Below are 24,976 nucleotides of genomic sequence, written 5' to 3'. Positions count from 1 at the left end.
AATTGAGCAGTTTTGCAAAAATCGGGCGTGGAGACGCTCCAGGGTCGGACGCAGACCCAGGGAGCGAAGCACCCTTTCGACCACGAACATGGCGGAGATGACCCCGTCGCCAGGAAACGTGACCAGCAGTTTCTCAATGAAGTGTTCCATGTTGCCCGTCGTGGTGGACTCCGGCAGACCAGTGATTCTGAAGTTACAACGACGAGAGCGGGCCTCCAAATCCTCCATTTTGTCTTGAAGAACACGCAGTACCCTCCCCAATTGCTTGTGGTCCGAGTCCAACGTGGTGTGCACCTCCTCTACATCCGTCAATCTCCGTTCCGACATATCTAGTCGCTCAGTGCGTTTGTCTAAGCGTTCCCCCATTCTGTCCATCCGGTAGGAGAGGGCATCCTTCTTCGTGCCCAGTGACGCAATACCGCTTTCAGGCTTTTTTGCATGGCTATTAACATTCCCCGGATGTCTGAACTAGGATCGTCGGGGTGGGGGCAAACTGAGACCTTTCAGCTCCATCTGCGGGTGGCATCATGCGATTTCGATCTCTTCTGTTCAAATGAGAGCTTGGGCTGAGCTCTTTCCACTCTGCCCATGGCGCTAGTCGATGGTGTCTCCCCGACAGGACACCCCTGGGTACCAGACGCAAGGGCACTCACTCCAAAGGACCACCTGGATATGGGTGATCCGCCTACCATGCAAGCCCGCTCGTCAATCAGCCTGCCTTGTAGTGACGTTGTGTGCCCCTTGTTCATTCTTGGGATCCCGCTTGCAGAGGAGTCTGAATTTCTTTTGCAGTTAACCATTCCTGGAGTCTATCCAGAATTATCCTGCTGAACAACTTTTTGGGAGCAATCTATAAACGTATGGGTCTGTGATTGATTACTTAATCTTGGGAGTTCGACTTACCTGTCATCCAGGTTACGCCACTACTCACCCAAGAGAACCCTGCTTTCATACTGTGGCCATTTGGCCACAACTCCTGGGGCCCGCATAACAATATCAGGGGGCAGATCCTTCCCCCTCCTTGGACCACAGGCCTGGAATTGGCTCCCAGCAGAAATGCGACAAACTGAAGATGAGGCGTTTCAGAAAGAAACTTAAGACTTGGCTTCTTACACTTTAGACCCGGCCTCAATGTAATGTCAAAGGTTCTTATATAGCGCCTTATCACTGCAAGGTCTCAAGGCGCTTGCTTTGGGAACCCGTCCTGGCTTTTCCCTGTGAGATAACCCCTGCTGGGCATCCCCAAGGTGAAAGCCAGGCATCCCGCCACGGGGGGGCCATAGTGGAGATTAAGCAAGCTATTGCCCAGAGTTGCAGAGTGTGAACCCGTGATTCGAGTAGGCACCGAAGCGAGAATTATCGAGTCCGTGGACATTTGGGCTCAAGATCCTGCTGCGTCGGGAATTGAACCCTGGTCCCGGGTCTGACCTCTGCTTCAGGGTCTGCCTCCTCTAACCAGTGAGCCACACTTCTCCACCTTTTTCCTACTCTCTGTATAGCCTCGGGACACCCATACTGTGTAGCCGTGCGTTTAACAAACCCTATCATCCATTCATTACCACCGTCATTAGCCCCTCATGGGTCCTCCCCGTCCCAGTCCTTACTACGTGAGGCAGTCCTGCCTCCACCAAGCCAATCACAACGCCAGTATTTGCATACTACATAAGCCCCGCCCACCTACCGCCATTCCTGTTATCAACAAGACACCAACACAAACACAGCGGGATGGAGGGAGGGAAGAGGACTGGGACGGGGAGGACCCTAATCGGGGTAATGAAGATTACCGGTAAGTAATAAGAACTTTTCCTTTAGCACTTTGGCTCGTGCAGATAACGGAGAGAGCACTTGTGTAGCGCCCACTGAAAGTGAATTCACTTAAGGCGCCCAGCGAGTTGCGCAGCACTAAAGTCGTGTCTTACCCTATGTCCAAATTGATGGCCTGCTGCCGTTTGATGCATGTTCGTAATTCAAAATATGCATAGTTTATAAATGTATTAGTGAAGGCTTAGTATAGTCTGTGAGACGACAGTGAGGGTTTTGGTTTGGTCTCTATTTGTCAGATGCCAGCAGTTTTTTTCACACTAATTATTAGTTTGTGATGATTGAGCCACCTCGCCCACAGTTCCGACTTCAACTGCTGTCTCTCACGCTTCTGTTTTTATTTCCTCGACACACAACTTGAAGCGTGCAACCTGTCTAGACAAGTTTCAGAGACAGTGGGGCGTTAGCTGACCTTGGTAATGCGAAGTCAATGGATACAGTTGAATGTGTTGCACAAACATTGCGTGCATTGAGTTTCCGGCCCTCGATCGCTGTTATTCGACAACGCTGTGGATCGAGGCACGCGGACGCGGAACATGATGCGAGCTTCTAGGGTGGATTCCGTGAAATGGACGTTGCGACTGCAGCAGTTCAGGAGGAGCCGTGGACCCCGAATGAATGCACAGCCGTGGAAGTAGTTTCACCCTCTTGGAACCTGTGTGCAAAGCTCAGACCTCTTTCTAAACGCAACCGAGTAAATCCAGTGGCTTCTGCGATAAACGTTATCCACGTCACCCCTCGGCCTCCACGGCAGCAGCAGTCGTCCAGGAAAGAAAGCTTTATGCTGCTAGCGGACGAGTTCATCGAAGCCACTCTGAAGAACATTAATAGCAAAGCTTCCGTCGCGTTGAAGCAGAATAAAAGGAGCACTGCCGGGTGGAAGGCGGTGAACCAGGAGGAGTTTCTTGCCTGGCTGGCTGTCCTCCTGCAGGGGGCGCTGTGCGACAACACACAAGAAAGCACCAAAGAATGTTCCAATAATTCAGTGGAAATAGAGACAGGCGCGTATTGTAGCGCTCGCTTTGAGGACATTCTGCACTACCTGTGTGTGAACAAACAGAGGAAGGATTCAGATGTATTTCTGGAAATACAGTCCTTGCAACAGAGACTGGCTACGAGTTTCTGTAAAACGTGCATTCCAGGGAAGACAGTGTGCATTAAAAAGTTTAAGGTACATATTAAAGGGCACCCAGAGTGTAGTGGCTTGAGGCTCGCCCTTTTGATGGATCTGGACACAGGCTTTATCTGTAATTTCAGTCTACATCCCCTGTCGCACCTGAGAGGCAGGTGTACGCAACTAGCGTACGTACTCCAGGAACTTCTTGCCCCGTACTATGGGAGAAGTTGCACCGTGCAGTTGGCTGTTTCTGCTCCACTGCCTGGGAAGACCCTGGATGAATTTAATTTGCGGGGTGTGTCGTTTAGATTTATTAACTCCTTATCTGACTCTGCAATTCTAAGGAATGAGCCACTCTCATTTTTTAGCAGCTCCAGTGTTCGGTGTGAAAATAAGAATGAGAATGCGGGCTCCTCGTTGGCACCGTCCTGCCACCCCCTTGGATGGGATAGACCTGTGCAGCTCCCACTGAAGGCAGGGGAAAACAGTTCAGGTGTTTTCATGCAAGCTTTTTGGCTCATGGCTCACATGACGTGTATCAACTCTTTTCTTCTTCATTCAAAAAAATCAACAACTCCTCTAAAAGACAGCTCAATGCACGAGTTCACTAGAGCATTATCGGGTGAGCTGAAGACATTAGAACTCTGTCACAAGAATACTCGCGAGAAACAGAGCAGAGGCACTTGTCTGAATGGAGACGACGATCAGCTGTGTTACAGCATGTCAAGGTTAGCTTTCATGTTACAATATGTTGTATGTATCAGTAAGATACTGTGTCATGACTTGAGAGGGTGAGTACCCACCTCAAAAAATAATCACAATCCTGTTCAGGGTGAACCACTAAAGTCACTACATAAACCTGATCTCAACACCATGGTAGTTATGTCACAGAGCAGACAGGCTTAGTTTAGAGGCATCAAAAGAAAGAGGGAGTGGCCCTACTATCCAAGGGACAGGGTGCCAGAAAAATGACTTAAATATAAGAGAAATTCTCCCTTGGAATGTACTCACTTGCAACCCACACTCATATATCCAAGATATACATCATACTTGCGACAACATATATATCAACAGGAGAGAAGCCTAATATAATAATAGACTAACAGTAAATCATATAAAAAACATCAAAAAGATTTTATTTGCTTCACATTATGGTAAGCATTCATTGGCAATACAAATTAAAAACACAAATTCATATGGCATATGTACAATCAATCTTGATAAAAAAAGTAACAACAAGAGACAACAGCTCGTGATATATTAAAATATCATCATAAAAACATTAATTCAATTGAATCTATAGATGTAGAGTCGTAACCACATAGGAATTTCCAGACTCAATAGTTCCTCGAATTTAAAACAACCAGGGCGCGACGCGTTTCGGTGTGCTGCCAGATAATGCACCACCTTCATCAGGACTTTTCAGGATAAGTGTCTCTCTTTTAGATTTGTCACAAACACATATATCTGTATCAAAATAAAATATGTGTATAGATTTATCAAACATTCGCATATCTATGTCACAACTAAATATCACAATAAAATATTCCTACAACAGATTCTACTGCAAAAACCAATTCTAATGATAAAACAATACATGCACAGTGAATGTGAAGGCAATAAATTAAAACAATAAGCCCACACCTTTCCTAATGTCTCATAATTATTATCAGGTTCTCCAGAGTTGACAAGAGCAATTCATTCATCCACATATAACCTGGCACACCATTCACTTTCAGAAAAATTGCAGTAATAGATTTATATAGCTATCAGATATCAGGTTGCTCATACCTTATGGGGGAAACTAATTCAATGCCAATTCCGGTAAGTGTATCCAGAATTCACTTAAAAAACGGCTAAGTTCAACGTTCTAGGGTAGAAAAAATAAAAATGTATATCTGTGTGAGGGATATCATCCATATGTTTTTAAACAAACTACCTAAATAGATATAACGAACAACGATGGGAAATCATACTTGTTTACAAATGGACACACCCTCATAAGAGTACAGTGTGTCGGAGGGACGCAGACATTCCGTATTTCGTCTGTCTCCAAATTCATAAATAACTTCTTCAAATTGGGCTAACCCCTCTATAAGGATATATACACAAATACAAAAAAGGGGCAATGAAACCTGATGTGGAAACCCACTGAAGTTAAATGTTACGGTGTCAATTATACTAACAATAGTTAATCTGGCTTGCCAAACGTACCTCCATGTGTAAGGTGTAGTCGAGGGGCAATTACCACAGGTGCTGATCGGTGTCGAACTTTACTGACTTAGAATCCCGATATTGACATCAAACATCTGAAAGCATATATGAGCGTCCAGTTATTATTATTATATGCACCCGCTTTCAGATGTGCCACGAAGCACCGCATTTTTTAAACACGCATATTAGATATTAAAAAATATATATTCTAGGCATATCTATTGATATATGTGGTCGGGACATGCAACGATCCTCCCTTCAATATGGATGTTGTGCAAAATTATAAAACCGATAGATACAATCAATCAGGTCCCCAGGGACGGAGAACCTAAAGAGTCAAAATGATAAAAAACATAATATATAAGATTTCGGTCCTTACAGCCTAATCAGAAATGCTGTTAGACCTAGGGCCCGAAGGACGTGTAGTCGTAAACGAAGCACGAACCCCCAACTCTAGATGTGGGTGCAAGCGGACGTTAAAATACGAGTCTAAACAGACGTCCGTCACAGTTCTTTAATAGGCGAACTACTCGGTTGACTCGAATATATTGCGCTTAAGTATAGAATAGGTCTCACGTAATCTCCGGCACCTGTGGGACCTGAGAAAATAGCATCTGAAGTCATCAAAAAATGTGGTTCTAAAGCATCGATAGTTTTGCGTTATGTTTGCCGACTGTGATGGACAACAAACTCAAAGGAACCCATCGGTTCATACTATGTTTGCCGTCTAGAACGAACATAGAAGAGATACTCAAACCGCCCGTATAATTACTTTTGTAAAGTCAAGTCAACCTATTTGTTTGGTTGCTGATTGAATTGTTTATCATAATAATGAGACCTTGAATGCAATAAGAAAAATCTTTTTTTCAGTTTAAGAAGTTTTTTATTTTGTTTAAATAAAGTTCAATACAAAGGTAATACAATAGTACATTAGAACCAAGATACACAATTGAGGCAAAGAAAAAACTATGAAATAAAACGGTTCATTAGAAGAGAGGAAATGAAAAAGAAAGGCAGAGCAAAAAAAAAAAAAAAGAGAGAAGGATAGTAGGAGAAAAGAGGGGAGAGAGAAAAAAGGAAAGAAGAAAGAAGAAGAAAGGTGAAGGGAGGGTAAATACATTGTATATATAGGCTCAGCTATCAAAGAGAGGGGGGTGATGAAAGATAATTGGAGAAGGGGAGCCAAAGAAGATCAGATTTAATTTTAGAAGAGACAGATGAGGAGGAAGCAATAGCAATCCTATGTTCATCACAAACGAAGTTCCACCATGTAAGAACAGATATCTTAGAATTATCCTTCCAACAAGATAGAATTACTTTAAACGCAACCGCAATAAAAAGATCCAGTAATCTAACACTAGAAGGAGCAATATCTATATCAACAGAAGCAGAACCTGAAAACACAGACAAGAATGATAAGGGAACAGAACATTGAAATATACGCATGCAAATATCCCAAACCGAGTTCCAAAAAGCTAAAACAGGGGGACAATCATAAAGTTGATGTTTGAGGGTACCAGTGAACGAAGAACATGACCAGCATAGAGTAGAAGAGGAAGGTGAGAAGTTGGCAATACTAAGAGGGGTGAGAATGGATCTATGGTAAATAAAATATAGTGATTGGGTAATACGGGCTGCAACAGAAGTCTTAAACAATTTGCTCCATATACCATCCCATTCATCAACAGATAAAGAGACAGACAAGTCAGATTCCCAAGCGAGCTCAGTAGCTGATTTAGGCCGTTCCACAACATTCGAAGACAATATTCTATAAACAAGGGCAGCTTTGGGTTGTTGAAGGGAAAATATAGGATAAAGAGGGGAAGAAGGAGAGAAGGTAGGTAGAGTGACAGAGGAAGGAAAGGTTGATAAGTATGAAGAGATAGCATTAGTGATATTCCTTGAGAAAAGACAAGGGTAACTTATACAACTCTTGTAGTTCAGGAAAAGAAATAATGGCATTATTGGCAATGAACTGATGCACAAAAACAATGTCCTTTTCTTTCCAGTATTTGTAATAGAAAGACCTGCCCTTATATTTAAGAAATTTGTTGTACCAGACACAAGAGGACAAAAACATTGGAGTGAAGATAAATCCTTAGCAAATATATCATGCAATAAAGTTTGTGAATATTTTAAAACTGTGTGCTTCGATAAAAACGAGCAGTTAGACATAAAGACAGTATGTTGAAATGAAAAACCTTGTAACAATGATCGTTCAAAGGTAACCCATTTAGGAATCGGGGAGTCATGAAAATCAAAAGCTAAAGAAAAGGATTGCTTAATGAGGAAGGCTGAGTGGTAGAGTTTAAAATTAGGGAAGCGAACCCCACCTTCCGATTTAGGACGAATGAGCTTATGTAAGGCAATGCGAGGGTGCTTGTTGTTCCACAAAAATCTGGAACAAATGGAATTTAAGCGAGTAAAATAAGTGTTAGGAATTTTCATGGGAAGCATTGATACAGTATATAATATATGGGGCGTAATCATCATTTTGATGGTGTCGAGTCTACCCCACCATGATAAGAATAAAGGGGACCAACTTTCAAGAAGAGATTGAACTTTCTGAGTAGGGGACATGAATGTGGCTTTAAGAGTATCGGTAAGGGAAGGGGAGAACCAAATGCCCAGGTATTTAATTTTGGAGGGACACCATGCAAAGTCAGTAGAGGCAAACATGTATTGGTAACAAATAGAGTTTAATGGAAGTACTTCAGTTTTAGATAAATTGAGTTTATACCCAGAGATTGAGGAGTATAGGAGGACTTCGTCTAGAAAAGGGGGAAGGGACGTGATAGGGTTAGACATGTACACTAAAATATCATCAGCATAGGCAGACAATTTAGTTTCAACAGAGGAGATTTTAAAACCAGTTATCTGGGGATTAGAACGAATTCGCTGAAGAAAGGGTTCAAGGCAAAGTATGAAAAGTAACGGGGATAAGGGACACCCTTGTCTCGTTCCTCTACCTAATGGAAAGAATCTAGAAAATTGGCTATTGACAAAAATGCTGGCACGTGGAGCCGAGTAGAGGAGTTTGACCAAGGAAATGAAAGAGGGACCAAAACCATACCAATGCAAAGTACGAAACATAAAATGCCAGTTAATGCGGTCAAAAGCCTTTTCCGCATCTAGGGATAAGGCAGCTAGAGGGACTTTAAGGTTTTTGCTGTGGGAAATGACATTAGCGAACATACGGGCATTATCAGCAGCAAGTCGGCCTTTAACAAAACCGACTTGGTCCGTTTTAACTAAAAGGGGGATGATAGATTCAAGGCGGGATGCGAGGATTTTGGCAAAAATTTTACAATCATAATTAATCAAGGAAATAGGGCGATAGTTTTTACATTGGGAATGATCCTTATCCGGTTTAGGAATTATGACAATGAGGGCATCCAAGAAAGAGCCAGAGGCCTTAGCATCAGCAATAAAAGAGGTAAACAATTGTAGCAATTTAGGCACAAAAATAGTATGGAGGGCAGAATAAAACTCAATTGGCAATCCATCAGGGCCAGGGGCCTTGGATTTTTTGAGGGAGTTGATGGCCAGAAGAATTTCTTGAGAGGTGATATCCTTTTCTAATTGAGCAAATTCATCAGGTAGCGTGGGGGGTGGGGGGAGACTGCCAAAAAAAGAGGATACATTTTGATCTGTGGGGTGAGTATCATCAGTATAAAGATTATGATAATAGGTGTGGAAGACCTCTGCAATATCTTTGTCAGAGGTAACTAATGAATTCGTAGAGTCATTCAGGATAGGGCCCACAGCTTTACGCTCAGACTTGATTTTCAGATAATTTGCTAACATTTTACCAGCCTTATTCTGACCTCCATGGAACTTAGACTTAATCTTCAATAAAGTATTACATGCTTCAGTTGTGGCTATTTTATTCAGTTCGGATTTCGCTTTTATAAGATTATGAAGGGCAGCAGAGTCTTTAGATGAGAAATACAAATGTTCCAGTTTCTTAATGGAGGTAAGTTGTTCCGAGTATTTAGATGCATTAAGTTTCTTCTTTTTGGAAACATACGAGATTGTAAAAGCTCTCAAGGCAGCCTTGAAGGCATCCCAATTATTAGGAACTGATGTGTCCGAAGGAACATTAAAAGCAAAAAATTCAGCTATAGACTTCTGAACCTCCTTTATATAGACAGCATCTGACAAAAGGAAGGTGTTGAATTTCCAAACGGGTGAATTTGGAAGAGGTAAGAGTAAGATCAAGGGTTGCAAAGACGGGGGCATGGTCAGAGATAAAAATAGAACCAATTTCAGATTTATGCAACGTGGGGAGGAGAGATTTGCTTACTAAAATATAATCAATCCTAGATCTAGTATGATGCACATTGGAATAAAACGTGTATTCCAAGGTATCAGGATTGCACGTTTTCCACACATCATATAAGGTACGGGAGGATATGGCAGATTGGAAACATTTATGGGTTTTGTCAGGACGAAATTTAGTAGAGGAGAGCCTATCAGAGAAGGGATCCAACCATTGGTTAAAATCACCAGAAATAACAATATTGGGACAATCAATAGAGGAAATGAGAACTTTAACTTCATTCCAAAATTCAGGAGAAGGGCGAGTAGGGCCATAGATGTTAAGAAAAACCAGCGTTTTGTTTTGGATAACAACCTTAGCCATAACCCAGCGACCTTCAGTATCAGCTTTGGAAGAGAGAATTTGGGCACATAAACCTTTGTGAAATAAAATTGCAACACCTCCCTTGTTGTCAACAGCCGGAGAATATACTACTTGGCCCACCCATTGTCTCTTGAGTTTGGAGGATTCAGAATCCGTACAGTGGGTCTCTTGAAGGAAGGCAACCTGTGAATTAAGCTTAGATAAATGAGACAGTACCTTTTGACGCTTGACAGGGTGACCCAGACCACGAACGTTCCATGAGACAAAATTACACATGATGGGAGGCGAGGAGGGGGGTGAACATCCGGGGCGAACACACTGCAGGGGGTTGACTAAAATAAAAGAAATAAGAAATACAAACATTAGAGAGAAACATAACATTCAAGAAAAGTACATTAAGTCGAAAAAACATGCCAAAAAGTGCCAAATACGAACTAACAAGAAACAGAAAGCAAAAATCAAGGAATAGAACAAGCAAAAAAGAAAGGTAAGAGAGAGAGATGATGAACAAAAATACATACTGGTAGAACAAAAAGAGAGATACTAGAAAGAGGAAAGAAAAGAGATAGAAGAAGGACGAGGAAAAAGTGGACAGATCAAGGCAAGAATGCCAGATCTGAGAAGAAAGAAAACGCCAAGACATCTGGAGCGTGGAGACGCCGAAGGAGAAGCAAAACCCCTAAGAGCGTCAGGAGAGAAATAGAAAAAAGCCAGGGACGGCACAACAGAATGAAGGAGAACATGTTGAGGCTAGGAACAGTACAACAAACAACAGAGAGCTGTCAGAAAAGGAGAAAACAAAAGATGCCTATAGGAGGCATCAGGTGGTAACATCCATTGTAGGAGTAGAAGCAAATTGCAGATATTCGTGCAGCTTCTGAGGATCATCAAAGGTACGAGTACGACCATTATGAGTGATTTTACATAGGCAAGGGTGTAGAATTCCATATTGAATGTTTAACTGTCTCATCTGAGGACGGAGATTCAAGAATTCCTTGCGTCTAGCATTGGTGGCATTTGACAAGTCTTGAGAGATGTAGATGTTATGACTCGACCACACAAGGTGACGTTTGAGCCTGGCAGCTTTTAGAACAGTGATTAATTCAGTGAACTCGAGGAAAAGAAGGATGATACCCCGAGGTTTTGAGGAGTTAGATGTAGGACGACCAAGACGATGAGCACGCTGGATGTTTAGTGGATGAGCATTTGGTTGAAGGTCTAGCAGTTCATGCAGGAGTCTACGAATGAAAGACACCATGTCGGACCCCTCAAGATTCTCCGGAACTCCGTAAATGCGTAGGTTGTTTCTACGATTGTGATTTTCAAGGTCCTCTGTGTGTAGTTTGAGCTGCTGTATTTCCTTTTCCAGAAGGGGTATCTTAGTAGAGACATCCTAAATATCACTAACACGCTGTTCCAGAGTCAAGACCTTGCCTTCCATAACAACCCACCTCTCTTCAATCTGCTTGAGTTTCTCATTGGTAGCAGACATGAAGGGTTGTAGACCCCGGACCTCCTCCAAGATGGAGTCCAGAATAGGATTCTGGGAGGTGCGAATCGGAGAGGGGGGATCATTCTTAAGGCGCTTGGGTGTGGTTCCCGTGTTCGACGACTTCAAGTTGGCCGTTACGTGCGTCATTATTGCAAGATAGGGGCACACCAAGAACACAGAAGAAAATGAATGAAAAGGATATTGATTTTGAAGAGGTAGTCCAAAAAAGTCACCAAGCGTGAAGAAAAAACTTCAAAAATATAGGGTAAAGTGACTCAGATACCCTACTTCAGAACTTCAGGGTAAACCTCATACAAGTAAAGTGAGAAAATATAATGCAGTCAGACTCCGCAAACTGACAAGGTGAAGAAATCCACAAGGAATTGGAAAAACATAGTAACCGCAAAGCGTTCATGAAAAAACTGTGGGGCAGGAACTAATTTTGAAGAACCACATTGCGGCGGTTGAAAGAAGTACGAACCCAATACGCCCTTGCAACACAATGTGGAGAATGGCGGTCGTCACTCATGCAGGTGGAAAATCCATATTTAGAAAGAAAAAAAAGTCAGTCATAGAGGGAGGAGGCATTAGCTAGAGTACGCCATACCTTATGTGTGGTTGCCAATAAGTTGAAGCATGAAGCAGAACCAATTCTGGGCACAGCCTGAGGCAACGGTAATTTCTTGAGGAGAGACGCGGTCACGGCAGCTCAAAATGGCGGCCGCCCGCGTCCCGACATCGGCGCAGGAGACAGGGCTTGCAGGACCGCAGAAACACCATTAGGGGCTTCAACCGTGGAAGCAAACGCCGCCGTAGAGGTTCCGCTGCATAAGCACACGCAATTCCGGCCTCGAACACAAGAAAAGCCGTCCAAAATCCCCTCGGGAGATCTCAGCTCTCCGGAGCTCACGGGAAAGCCGCCATCTCACTTCGGCGCGTAAGCCACGCCCCCCGCAATAAGAAAAATCTAATCAATATATTATTTACAAAAGTGAACATGTGGTTACTAACCCAATAAAAAACGGAATCACTGGATCACTAGTATTGCTAAACATCAACTGGGATGCGCAAACCATGAAAGCGCGAACTGCCAGCTGGTACGACAACCGCGCTGACATGTCAAGTCCTGTGATGACCCAATGTTTTAACCTCCACTAATCTGTAGTCACCAATCTATTAGAGGTAATGTCCACTTATATACCAGATAGAGGGGGTCTCACCTAATCAAGCGCTCCAAAGCTTCTTCAGAATTTAATCCATTCCTGACAGTGTCTAGAATGGATATATACCACTGTTCAGTTTAGAGGCAACAAGTAAAGTGTTTATGCAGTTCTATAACAGTAATAAAGGTTAAAACATAAAAAATCCCAAAATTATTTAGAAAAATAGACTCAAAATAAATAAACAAAATTACACCATAATGACAAAAATCCAATATGAGGAACCAGAGATATGATTTAAAAATCATAGGCCAGGCAAGGTGGCATTGTGTAGCTTCATGAATCTAATTTTTGATTTGCATTGCTCTTGCACCATGGTGCGTGGTGCAAAAGCGATGCAACAGGGGTCGTAATTTTTCCGCACAGTGTTTTCCTGCGGAACAGTCAAACCAGCTACAGTGAAAATAGCTTTGAGTGACTAGTCACCGTAAGGATTAATGGAACATTAAACTATGACATGCATTACTTTTAAATATCATGCACTCTGCCTTTATGGGCACTACAACCTGCCTTAGGGGTGACTTATTAGTATTTTAAATAAAGGTTTAATCCTTTCAACAGGGCTTATTCTTGCAGGTTGAATTGGCTGTTTAAACACTACTTTGCCAGGCGTCAGTGGTAGGTCTAGGGTCGGATTTGTTGTGTCATTGCAGTGGGTGGCACAATGTGTGCTGCAGCCCACAGGTTACTCAAGGTTGTAGCTTCGGGTGGGTGTTTGGGGTTTCATACTGCCCAGATAAATGTATTTTCTGGTAAATTGTTGGGTGCAGGTGTTTCTAGTTAGTTATGGTGAGGTGCCTGTCAGATTTCACCGTGATCTTTTACATGCACACAGACAAAAATGCACACACAAATACAATCTCCCGCTCTCGATTTTGAAAGTCTTCAGAAATATTTGTTATTTTACAAAATATTGTGATTTCTCTCACTTAGCATCCCTACCAATTCAGCTTCCTCTCCCTTTTTCTACCCTTTAAGTTCCTCTCATGCACCCTGCTGATGGTATAATGTATTGTAGCAGCAAAAATTAGGGATCGAGGCTAAGGTGCCTGCACCGGTACTAGAGTTCCACAGGTAAATATCTTAAGCAGTGAAGGTGCTAGTGGCCTGGAACACAATCCCTTTATGTCCCTTAAGTTGGAAAAAGAGAAAAAAAACAATTCCCTCAACAACAACATACACAAGAATGGCCCTGCACCCTTCAAGTATTCATCACAATATTTAATGTTCTTAGGGATGGTCGTGTTACATGCAATTCATCGATGATTAGTTGTTTTCCTAAGAAAAAGTTAGATGAAGGCTCTTCAGTTAAAATAAGTTATTTATTCAGTTTTATTTTTAAAACAGATAGCCAATGTGTTTTGTCCGTTACCGGACTTCTTTAGGGTTTAAAACAAATGGTCTATGAGCTCCAATAGTAAGCTTAAGTTCAAGAATGGTCTCTCGGACGAAGTATAAAGCCGCAAGTGTGCGCGATACGTTCTACATGTGGTCATCTGGTTTTGATCATCTCTAAGAACATTAAATATTGTGATGAATACTTGAAGGGTGCAGGGCCATTCTTGTATATATAATGTATTTTAACATTATATTGTTGAAAAATCGGGAGCTCACCTCCTCCCTCATTCTTATTCACCCAGCTTTGCCCGTAGTTACATTTAACTTACAGGAACTGGAAACACTTTGTACCAAATACTAGAGACATATAGGTAAGTTAAATAAATGTGGTAATCAGGTGTATACCAGTTTCATGATGTTTGAAGAGAGAGCACACGCACTTTACCATTGGTTAGTAGGGTTGTAAGTGTGTAAAGTTCTGTGACCAAAAAAACAGTCAATGCAAAAATCTGGGGGCATACGGTACACAATATGGTCAATTCCAACAGTATATATATATATATATATATATATATATATATATATATATATATATATATATATATATATATATATATTCCATATGCAGACACCAAACAATTGGAAAGCCTCACGTCGTGTGCTTCAAAATCTCTTTATTGTCATCTTGCTGAAAACGAACACGGCAGTTCCCGTGATTTCAAAGTTCATATGCCTGGTTACACCATACACGTTTCGGGAAGCATTTTCCATTCTTCATTGGCGGGGCACACGGGAACTTGACAGGCTGAAATTATCGTTGCTCTTACAGCGTGTTCTTGAATCTTGCCACAGTGGGCGTGGTTTAATTGCATCTTGGTAGTTGCAGTTTAAAGTGTTAAATCCTTTGTGGGAGCCTGTTTTAGCATTCCTCAGATCAAATCTTCCATACGTAGGTTCGCAGGTAAGCAACATGTTAGTATTCAGCTTTCTGTACTTGATGACATAGTCGCACATAACACCGTAAGCACCACCAACTTTCATCGGTGCTTCCAGACTTGCATAGATCACGATGGGGCTTTCCGTGACCGTGGCAGGCCACTATATAACCCATATGCAGACACCAAACAATTGGAAAGCCTCACGCCGTGTGCTACAAAATCTCTTTATTGTCATCTTGCTGAAAACGAACACGGCAGTCCCCGCAATTTCAAAGTTCATATGCCTGGTTACACCATACGCGTTTCGGGAAGCATTTTCCCTTCTTCATTGGCGGGGCACACGGGAACTTGACAGGCTGAAATTATCGTTGCTCTTACAGCGTGTTTTTTAATCTTGCCACAGTGGGCGTGGTTTATTTGCATCTTGGTAGTTGCAGTTTAAAGTGTTAAATCCTTCATGGGAGCCTGTTTTAGCATTCCTCAGATCAAATCTTCCATACGTAGGTTCGCAGGTAAGCAACATGTTAGTATTCATTACGGTGTTATGTGCGACTATGTCATCAAGTACAGAAGGCTGAATACTAACACTTTAAACTGCAACTACCAAGATGCAATTAAACCACGCCCACTGTGGCAAGATTAAAAAACAATGAAGAAGGGAAAATGCTTCCCGAAACGCGTATGGTGTAACTAGGCATATGAAATTTGAAATCACGGGGACTGCCGTGTTCGTTTTCAGCAAGATGACAATAAAGAAATTTTGAAGCACACAACGTGAGGCTTTCCAATTGTTTGGTGTCTGCATATGGAATATATATATATATATATATATATATATTTATTATATATTACCTACTGGCGGTCGCCAGTAGGTATATATAGTTAGGATTTTTTCTCTATGGGATTTTTGAAAATTCTATGTCTAATAACTTTGGCGTTTGTGGACGGAATTGGCTGAAATTTTCAGGAAAATGGCACATTTTGTTTCTGAGCAGCCCTTGAAAATTTGGGGGGGGTTCGTCAAGGGGGGGCCGAGAAAAAAGGGGGGTCCCAAAACGTGTTTTTAACATTGAGTTTTCCATAGGGCGGTTGGCCTCACTTTTAGCCCGAACGGCTGAATGGATTTGCACGAAACTTGGCAAAATTGTAGGGACTGGTAGCCCGATGTGCCTTTGCTAGGTCTCAATATATGTGCTCCAGTGGATTTTGAGAAATTAACGTTCAAAAAAAGATATATATCTGTAACAGCGGACCGGGCAGCGCTCCGGTTCGCGGACTTTTCGCGGTACGGAGCTTTGTGAAGCGAAGCTGATTGGTTCTCCGGCGTCTGTGAACATTCCAAACAGTCCGTAGCGGCCGCCATCTTGTCTCTCGGTAGGATCGAGAGACAAGAGGAGGCCAAAGCGAAGGGGCAAATGACCATAAGGGGGCATAGTAGATCCTCGCTGACCCCCTAGGTTTGATGTGGAGGTTTAAAAAGGGCCCCGCGGGGCAAAAAAAAAAAATAATAATAATAATCGAACGGCTGAATGGATTTGCACGAAACTTGGTAAAATATTAGGGACTGGTAGCCCGATGTGCCTTTGCTAGGTCTCAATATATGTGCTCCAGTGGATTTTGAGAAATTAACGTTCAAAAAAAGATATATATCTGTAAGAGCGCTCCGCTTCGCGTAACGGAGGTTTGCGAAGCTGATTGGTTCTCCGGCGTCTGTAAACATTGCAAACAGTCCGTAGCGGCCGCCATCTTGTCTCTCGGTAGGATCGAGAGACAAGAGGAGGCCAAAGCGAAGGGGCAAATGACCATAAGGGGGCATAGTAGATCCTCCTTGACCTCTTAGGTTTGATGTGGAGGTTTTAAAAGGGCCCCGCGGGGCAAAAAAAAAAATAATAATAATAATCGAACGGCTGAATGGATTTGCACGAAACTTGGCAAAATTGTAGGGACTGGTAGCTCGATGTGCCTTTGCTAGGTCTCAATATATGTGCTTCAGTGGATTTTGAGAAATTAACGTTCAAAAACAAGATATATATCTGTAACAGCGCTCCGCTTCGCGGAGATAAAATTATATCTGTATTACCTAGCTGTTGCTAACACCAGTTAGCGACGGCTAGTAGGAGATAGCGATCATCTTGGGCCCCACTTTGCATGTGAGTGATATTTATCACTAATGACATGCAAAGTGGGCATGCCAAGATGTTAGCGACTGGAAACAGTCGCTAACATCGCTATCTCCTATTATCAACTTTTGGAAATATTCGCGATAAGCGCGAATATCTCCAAAAGCTAGCACCTGCCCTGAGCAGTTCTTAGCCATGTTATCCAATGGGAGGTGGATAACATGGCTAAGAGCATTAGCTCGGTAATGCATGAATATCGCTGAGTTTTCTGCGATATTCATGCATTGCGGTCGTTTTTTATCGTATTTGTGATAAACCTTGATAATAGCAAGGTTTATCTGCGATAATTTCTGACGATGCTTAGCGGTAAAAAAATCGTTGCTAAGCATCGTTAGGGATAAATATCGCTTAACTTTGGTAATATGCCCCAACGTCTGTTAACGTTCGATTTGAAGGAAATCAGGAAGTGTTGAAAAACATTGTCTGCGCCATCTTGCCTTTTTTCAAATGCCACACTTTTGTCGTGCACGGCAGTCATTTTAGATGCCTTGACCAGACCCACTCTGTGCACGCTGTCGATCCTTAGCATGGCTCCCCACCCTCGCAAGCATCTCCCCCAGGCAGTGGTCACCCCGCTCTCTGTCTTATGCATGGGTAATAAACCACCCCCCATCTGGGCTGCTCTTCCCTGAGAATCACACCCTGTGCCCGCCCGACACCTCCCTTTCGCCCTATTCACTACCGCACCCTCTGACACTCCTTTTCCTCTGTGTCCGATTGTCCAGGCTGGTCCCAGGGTATCAGCAAGCCCTGCAGATGTAGTTTATGGCCCCAGCTGTAAAGAATCACCCCTCTTCAAAGGAGTTATAGTAGATCAAGGCCCACACTCGATGAGATCCGTCACAGCAGACGCGTTCCTATTATCTGAAAACCATCCTGTATTGTGATTGGGGAGGGGACCGAGCCTGAAGCGGAAGATTCCAGGGATGACTCTTTGTACATCAAAGTTTTTACAATTATGTGTCACATTAAAAATATATAGCACTCCAACAAAGTAGTAAGATTATAAAACTTTAATAACTTATAAATATATACAAGAAAACAAAAACAGTAATAACATATAAACATTTTTAGGGAAAAACAACGAAGTAGCGGTCGGCTGTGCGAATAGTCCCAACGCAGCACAACGTCCAGATTTCTGGCGTGGGGCGTCGCGGGGGGTGGGTCATCAGTAGCAAACTGTTGTGCGAATAGTTCCAAGGCAGCAGAACGATGGCACCAAGGTGATGTCCAGTAAGTTGCCGCACTGGTTTTGGTATCCTACAATGCTGCTCCGAATAATGGCGTGGTGCGCCCCGGGGGAGGCGGCGTGAACGGGCCTCTCCAGGTGGAGTCTTGTCTGTTGTAGTGGGGCGCCCCTTTACCGTTTCAGTTGCCATTCCGTCCGCTTTTGGTCCACTGTGTCAAAAGCCGCAATTCAGCTGAGTTGCGCCCACTCTTGCGGTGCAGCGATAGGCGGCTGTCACAGGACTCTCAAAATGGCGGCAGGCTGTTTCCTTTTTGGGCCTGGTCCACTGAAATGGCCCTGGGACACCTTGGAAATCGGACGCTTGTCTGCTAGGTCTTGGACCCCATTCTCGAAAGCGTCCCCTCCGCCTTGAGGATTCATCAAAAGTTTTGGGGGCCCCCGACTCCTGTAGGCTTCTGGTGGGGAGCGGCTGCCATGATTGCTCGCGGAATGACCACGACGGAGCTACGAGATGGTGGTGCTCTCATGCTGACGCCAGCTTCAGTCTGAAACATCCAGAAACAAGGTGGGGCTTTCATCGTTTGGGAAAAAAAAAAAGTTTTCATCCAATGAAAAGTGTTGTTTTTAGGTCATATGATCAAGCCTTCCATCATTAGGAAACCAAAAGTAAAATGAACCAATGAAAAGTTTTATAAACAAGTCACATGACCTGTTATGCGGCATAGGGTATAAAATGCAGAGAAAATACGTTGGCACGTGAGGCGGCGTCAGTAGCGGACCGATGTACGAATAGGCCGAAGGCAACACAACGCGCCAAGATCCGGATGGCACCGAGGTGGTGTCCAGCAAGTTGCAGCACTGGTGTGGCCATCCTACAATGCTGAAAGTCGGCGTGGGGCGCCCCGTTGGCCTGTGAGTTTGCGTCAGTAGCGAACCGATGTGCGAATAGGCCGAAGGCAGCACAACGCGCCAAGATCCGGATGGCACCGAGGTGGTGTCTAGTAAGTTGCCGCACTGGTGTGGCCATCCTACATTGTTGAAAGTCGGCGTGGGGCGCCCCGTTGGCCTGTGAGATGGCGTCAGTAGCGGACCGATGTGTGAATAGGCCGGAACCAGCACAAGGCGCCAAGATCCGGATGTCACCGTGGTGGTTTCATAGTTGAGAGGCACTTCATCTGCAGTGGGGCGCCGAGATCCGGATGGCACCGAGGTGATGTCTAGCAAGTTGCTGTACTGGTGTGGTCATCCTACAATGCTGAAACTCGGTGTGGGGCGCCCCATTAGCCTGTGAGATGGCGTCAGTAGCGGACCGATGTGTGAATGGGGCAAAGGTAGCGCAAGAATATTTTCTGAATAGAAGACACCACAAGGCGCTGAGATGCCAAGATCCGGATGGCACCGAGGTGGTGTCTAGCAAGTTGTGGCACTGGTGTGGCCATCCTACAATGGTAAAAGTCGGCGTGGGGCGCCCTGTTGGCCTGTGAGATGGTGTCAGTAGCGGACCGATGTGCGAATGGGGCCAAAGGCAGCGCAACAATATTTTCTGACTAGAAGACACCACAAGGCGCTGAGATGCCAAGATCCGGATGGCACCGAGGTGATGTCTAGCAAGTTGCTGTACTGGTGTGGCCATCCTACAATGCTGAAACTCGGCGTGGGGCGCTCCATTAGCCTGTGAGATGGCGTCAGTAGCGGACCGATGTGCGAATGGGGCCAAAGGCAGCGCAACAATATTTTCTAAATAGAAGACACCACAAGGCGCTGAGATTCCAAGATCCGGATGGCACCGAGGTGGTGTCTAGTAAGGTGCACTGGTGTGGCCATCCTACAATGCTGAAAGTCGGCGTGGGGCGCCCCGTTGGCCTGTGAGATGGCGGCAGTAGCGGACCGATGTGCGAATGGGGCCAAAGGCAGCGCAACAATATTTTTGGAATAGAAGAGACCACAAGGCGCTGAGATTCGGTTAGCACCGAGGTGGTGTCTAGCAAGCTATGCAGCTGAGTTGCGTGCGCACTTGCGGCGACTAGGTCGAAGGCAGCATAACAATGTTTTCTGAATAGAAGACACCACAAGGCGCTGAGATTCGGTTACCACCGAGGTGATGTCTAGCAAGTTGCCGCACTGGTGTGGCCATCCTACAATACTGCTCCGAATAACGGCGTGGGGTGCCCGAAGGGGGGGGGGGAGGCGGCGTGAACGGGCCTTCCTAGGTGGAGGCTCGTCTGCTGTAGTGGGGCGCCCCTTTACCGTTTCAGTTGCCATTCAGCTGAGTTTCGGCTGCTCTTGATGCTACAGCGACAGGCGGCTGCAACAGGACTCTCAAAATGGCGGCCTGTTCTTTGGATTTGGGCCTGGTCCACTAAAATGGCCCTGGGACACCTTAGAACTCGGACGCTCGATTTTTTTTTCCTTTCCTGTACATGCAAAAAAAGGTAAATGCCCGGTACGTTACACGCTTCATCTGCCACGATGAACTCTCCAGAGGAACCGAAAAAAAATATAGTTATGGTAACTATACCATGCATCAGCATATGGAGAGGTGGCACCAATTAATTATAGTGCTGCATAAAAGAGAGATTTGGAGGAGAACCCCTGACCTGCTAGTACATTCATCAAAGAAGTGGCACTGACAGCATCAGAGGCAAGGGAAACGGTCCCAAATATTTAGAAGAACTTTGGAAAGATTAAAATGACATGTTTAGATTGTGGCAAATTAATTTCATGTGGACAGATGAGTGTTACTCTAATAAATACAGCATATGAACATCATCATAGTCGATGCTTGGTAGAGACATTTTGACTATATCCTGGACCTGCCCGTCCTCGCCCAAAATGGCGCCGGAATAAATGGGACTCGTAACTCCTTGTTGTGTACTGGTTGCAGAACCTTGAAATCACGAGATACGTATGCAGTTTTGAAGCACATGGCGGGCGGGGACGAGAATTGATTGAATATTTCGACATCCCTATTGATATTAAGTTCTGATGTGTTATTGATTACTGTACTATTGAAAGTTCGAATTAACGTCACCCATGGTACTTGCCCGCAAATGTATATCTAGATAATTTTATTGTAACTGGCCCTGTCGTATTTTAATTATAAAATGTACGTCCACCGATTCCGTAACTGTTAGACACCTTAGTTCTTGCAACCTAATGGCCCGCCCGTTACGTTCCTCTACAGTGTAAATGTCTACTCATCATATACGATTACAGTTTGCTCCGTGGCCGGCCCACGTGGTTATAGGCTCGTATTTGTATAATGAAATTTTCACAATAAAGGTTTTTAAAAGAAAACATGGTAGTAGTATATACATTGGTAAAGTTTTTAATAATAGTCACTGTTTTAGAATCATTAAAAGGCAAGTGAAATAAAGCAGACCAATTACATGAAGGGTAAAAGGTATAATACGAAGGAACGCAGTAAAGATAAATGGTCAAGGGCTGTTGTGTTTTCTACTCCTGCAACATAAAGTGATCGATAAGAATCTCATATTCAGGCGTATCGGCGACTAAGACAGCAGGTCGACCCTCTTTTGCTCAACGGCTCCGTCATGGGACGAAGAAACGCTCTTTTTCTCGAAAAAAGAATATATTTTACTTGCAGGACAGTTGTAAATTTTCCGGGAAAGTACGTTAGCCTGGAACATTATAACATATATTTAAGAAAAAATAATGTTCGGAAGTAATAAAAAGCGTAATTTTTAGGTCATATGACCAAGCCTTTCATCATTAGAATAAGAAAAGTAAAATGAACCAATGAAAAGTTTTATTAACAAGTCACATGACTTGTTATGCTTACGTTACGCGCTGCGCGCCCCGGATGACTTCCGGATGCGCTAACGCGGCGCGTCATATGACGCATTACGCGACAACGCAGGTCCAGAATATAGTCAAAATGTCTCCACCAACCAGCGGTCGGAACACAACCCCTTTCAGCAGGCTAAATAGTTCTGTTAAATGACAACAGAAGGGACAGGCAACAAGAACCATCAGTCAAAGAGGGGAGGGCTAGTTCTTCTCTACCGGGTTACATTGGGGCGCTACCGGAACTGATCGAATTGGTAGTCTACAGTGTTTCTGGATGTTTCAGACTGAAGCTGGAGTTAGCATGAGAGCAGCACCATTTCGTAGCTCCGTCATGGCCATTCCGCAACCAATCATGGCAGCCGCTCTTTATCGTTATTTTGGGCGGGGTGGGTGGCGGAGCCGAGCTGTTTTGCAGCCATCATTGTGTGGAGTTCAGTTCATCTCATTAGTTTTGTATTTGTCATGAGGGGTTGTTCCTAATGTTTCTATTTTAGCGAGGTCAAAAAGAGATCCCATTAGTGGCCTACTGATTTTGCTCGATTCCTTTTCTTTTTTTTTTACACGATTTTTCGTTATCTGCAAAGACTAAACAGAGTATTGCGACTCTGTGTTTGTTTGTAAATAGAGAATGAACCAAAGAGAACCAATTCTAAAACAGTAAATACTTGGATAACAATCAATCAAATGGAGAGAGAAGCAGGCACGACGTATTACAACGGGGGCAAAGGCCTGCGTTAACTACCCTTCACTATGTGCAAAGAGAGAGTACTCCTAATAGAAATGAGGGGGGGGGGCACCATTCAAAGCAGATCAGTGTGCATAAACACGAAAATGTTTTCACTTACCACGTACTTGACATTCGACAGCTTATGATATTTGCTATTAAAAAACCATTGAAATTCACTGAAAAAACCATAGGTTATAGACCATATATAGTTAGGAATTAGCATTTACAAAACCTTGAAAATTCACTGAAAAAACCATAGGTTATAGACCATATATAGTTAGGAATTAGCATTTAAAAAACCTTATTTTACTCACACAAAACCATTGAAATTCCATATATAGTTAGTTGCACTAACTATATATCGCGCACCCGCAATCCACTGCTGATGATGTCACATATTACATCATTCATGACATGGTCAGTGACATCACTGATGACATCTCAAATGACATCACTGATGACATCTCAAATGACATCACTGATAACATCTCAAATGACATCACTGATGAAATCTCAAATGACATCACTGATGACATCACTGATGACATCTCATTTGACATCAATGACCACATCACTGATGATATCATTCATGTGACAATACAATGCATCTCCTCACACTTTAATATAACCTCTGTTACACCCAGTGTTAAATACAGAGTATAATTTTTGAAACCATTGACACACCAATACTAGTTACTACATACGCACTCAGTGATTCCTATGTTTACACACACATTCACTCATTTACCCATACAATCATTCATACATACAATCACTCATCTTTACAACACTATCATATGCACTCGTACACCTATACAGACTCTCACACTCTGTCACTCATCCATGGAGTTACTCACACACCTAGTCAGTCCTGTAAATAATCAATCACACTTCCATTTTCTAATCTATACAGTTAAACATAGAGCACCTTACATTTTGAAACATATACTAACACATACTTACTCTCTTATACAATCATTGATACAAGTACACATTGATCTGCACAGAGTCACACACCTCCCAGCCAGCCACACACACACTCAGTCTCCCATACAAATACTTGGGCAATCAATCAATAACCCATATAGTTACTCATATAGCTACTGACCAACACATGCAGCAGTTTACAGAACAACAGACATAATGATGCACAAATTAAGACAGTTTAGTCACTAACCCATGCACTCAGTGAGACACATTTAATCACTCACTCATACAGTCAGTCACGCACCTACTAAATCCTTCATCCAGACACTTCTACATCTACTCATTCTTCAATATGTAAAACATATTTAAACTTTACAGAAACACACAGTCACTGGATGATGTCATCAGTGATGTCATTTGAGATGTCATCAGTGATGTCATCAGTGATGTCACTGACCATGTCATGAATGATGTAATATGTGACATCATCAGCAGTGGATTGCGGGTGCGCGATATATAGTTAGTGCAACTAACTATATATGGAATTTCAATGGTTTTGTGTGAGTAAAATAAGGTTTTTTTAAATGCTAATTCCTAACTATATATGGTCTATAACCTATGGTTTTTTCAGTGAATTTTCAAGGTTTTGTAAATGCTAATTCCTAACTATATATGGTCTATAACCTATGGTTTTTTCAGTGAATATATATATATATATATAATATATATATATATATATAATCGTGCACTAAAAGAATCCTAAGAAGAAACATATAGGCACACGTATTTATGTTTTAAGAGGCACCTATTTCAATCCAGAATCCAGTTTACATTTGAAAAACTGGTTTCATTTTTCACCATAGACAATTTACATCATACACATCTCCTATAATTATTTTAACATACATTCATAACATATATTATTTTTATGTGAATATAATACGATTATTCATATTAATTCGATTTCACAATCTGTTTCTTGCGAGTTACATGTCTGTTAATCTCATCTGTTTCAGTTCTGGAAAAACAACCAAATCTGGTCGTTGACTTCTCCCCTCGTTCTATACTGATGACATCCGTATCTGAACCACTTATATCTGATTTACTTATCGATACTGAACTAGCAGTTGAGATTGGAATTTTTCTGGGTATCTGATCAATTTTGGGAGCATATGAATTTACTCTTCCTATTCGATAATCACGTTCATCTGTTTTAAATGTGTTGACTTTCCTAGTTTTGATCTCATCTTAATAATTGGACAAAATATCTTCAAGTAGCTCATTTTTTTTTAAATTCTATCTTCTAATTTGATATCTGAAATGAGTTTCTTTGTTTTATTAATTTAATGTGCAAGTCT

The 24,976-nt window shown here is 42.9% G+C and overlaps 1 protein-coding gene across 2 annotated transcripts in view; it reads left to right on the top strand.

Moving 5' to 3' along the window:
• Positions 1-2,323: 2,323 nt before the first annotated feature.
• Positions 2,324-24,976, top strand: part of USP50 (ubiquitin specific peptidase 50) — a 295,365-nt gene continuing 272,712 nt past the window's right edge. For both annotated transcript variants that reach the window (XM_078684588.1, XM_078684586.1), the window contains exon 1: positions 2,324-3,666. In XM_078684588.1, coding sequence (XP_078540714.1) covers positions 2,390-3,666 — 1,277 coding nt within the window. In that variant the 5' untranslated portion in view covers positions 2,324-2,389. The remainder of the gene's footprint in view (positions 3,667-24,976) is intronic.

This window comes from Lissotriton helveticus, chromosome 3_2 (assembly GCF_964261635.1).
Source record: "Lissotriton helveticus chromosome 3_2, aLisHel1.1, whole genome shotgun sequence".
In the NCBI taxonomy this organism is placed as follows: domain Eukaryota; kingdom Metazoa; phylum Chordata; class Amphibia; order Caudata; family Salamandridae; genus Lissotriton; species Lissotriton helveticus.
The sequence above is the reverse complement of the archived record's forward strand: the minus strand, read 5'-3'. Positions and strand labels throughout refer to the sequence as shown.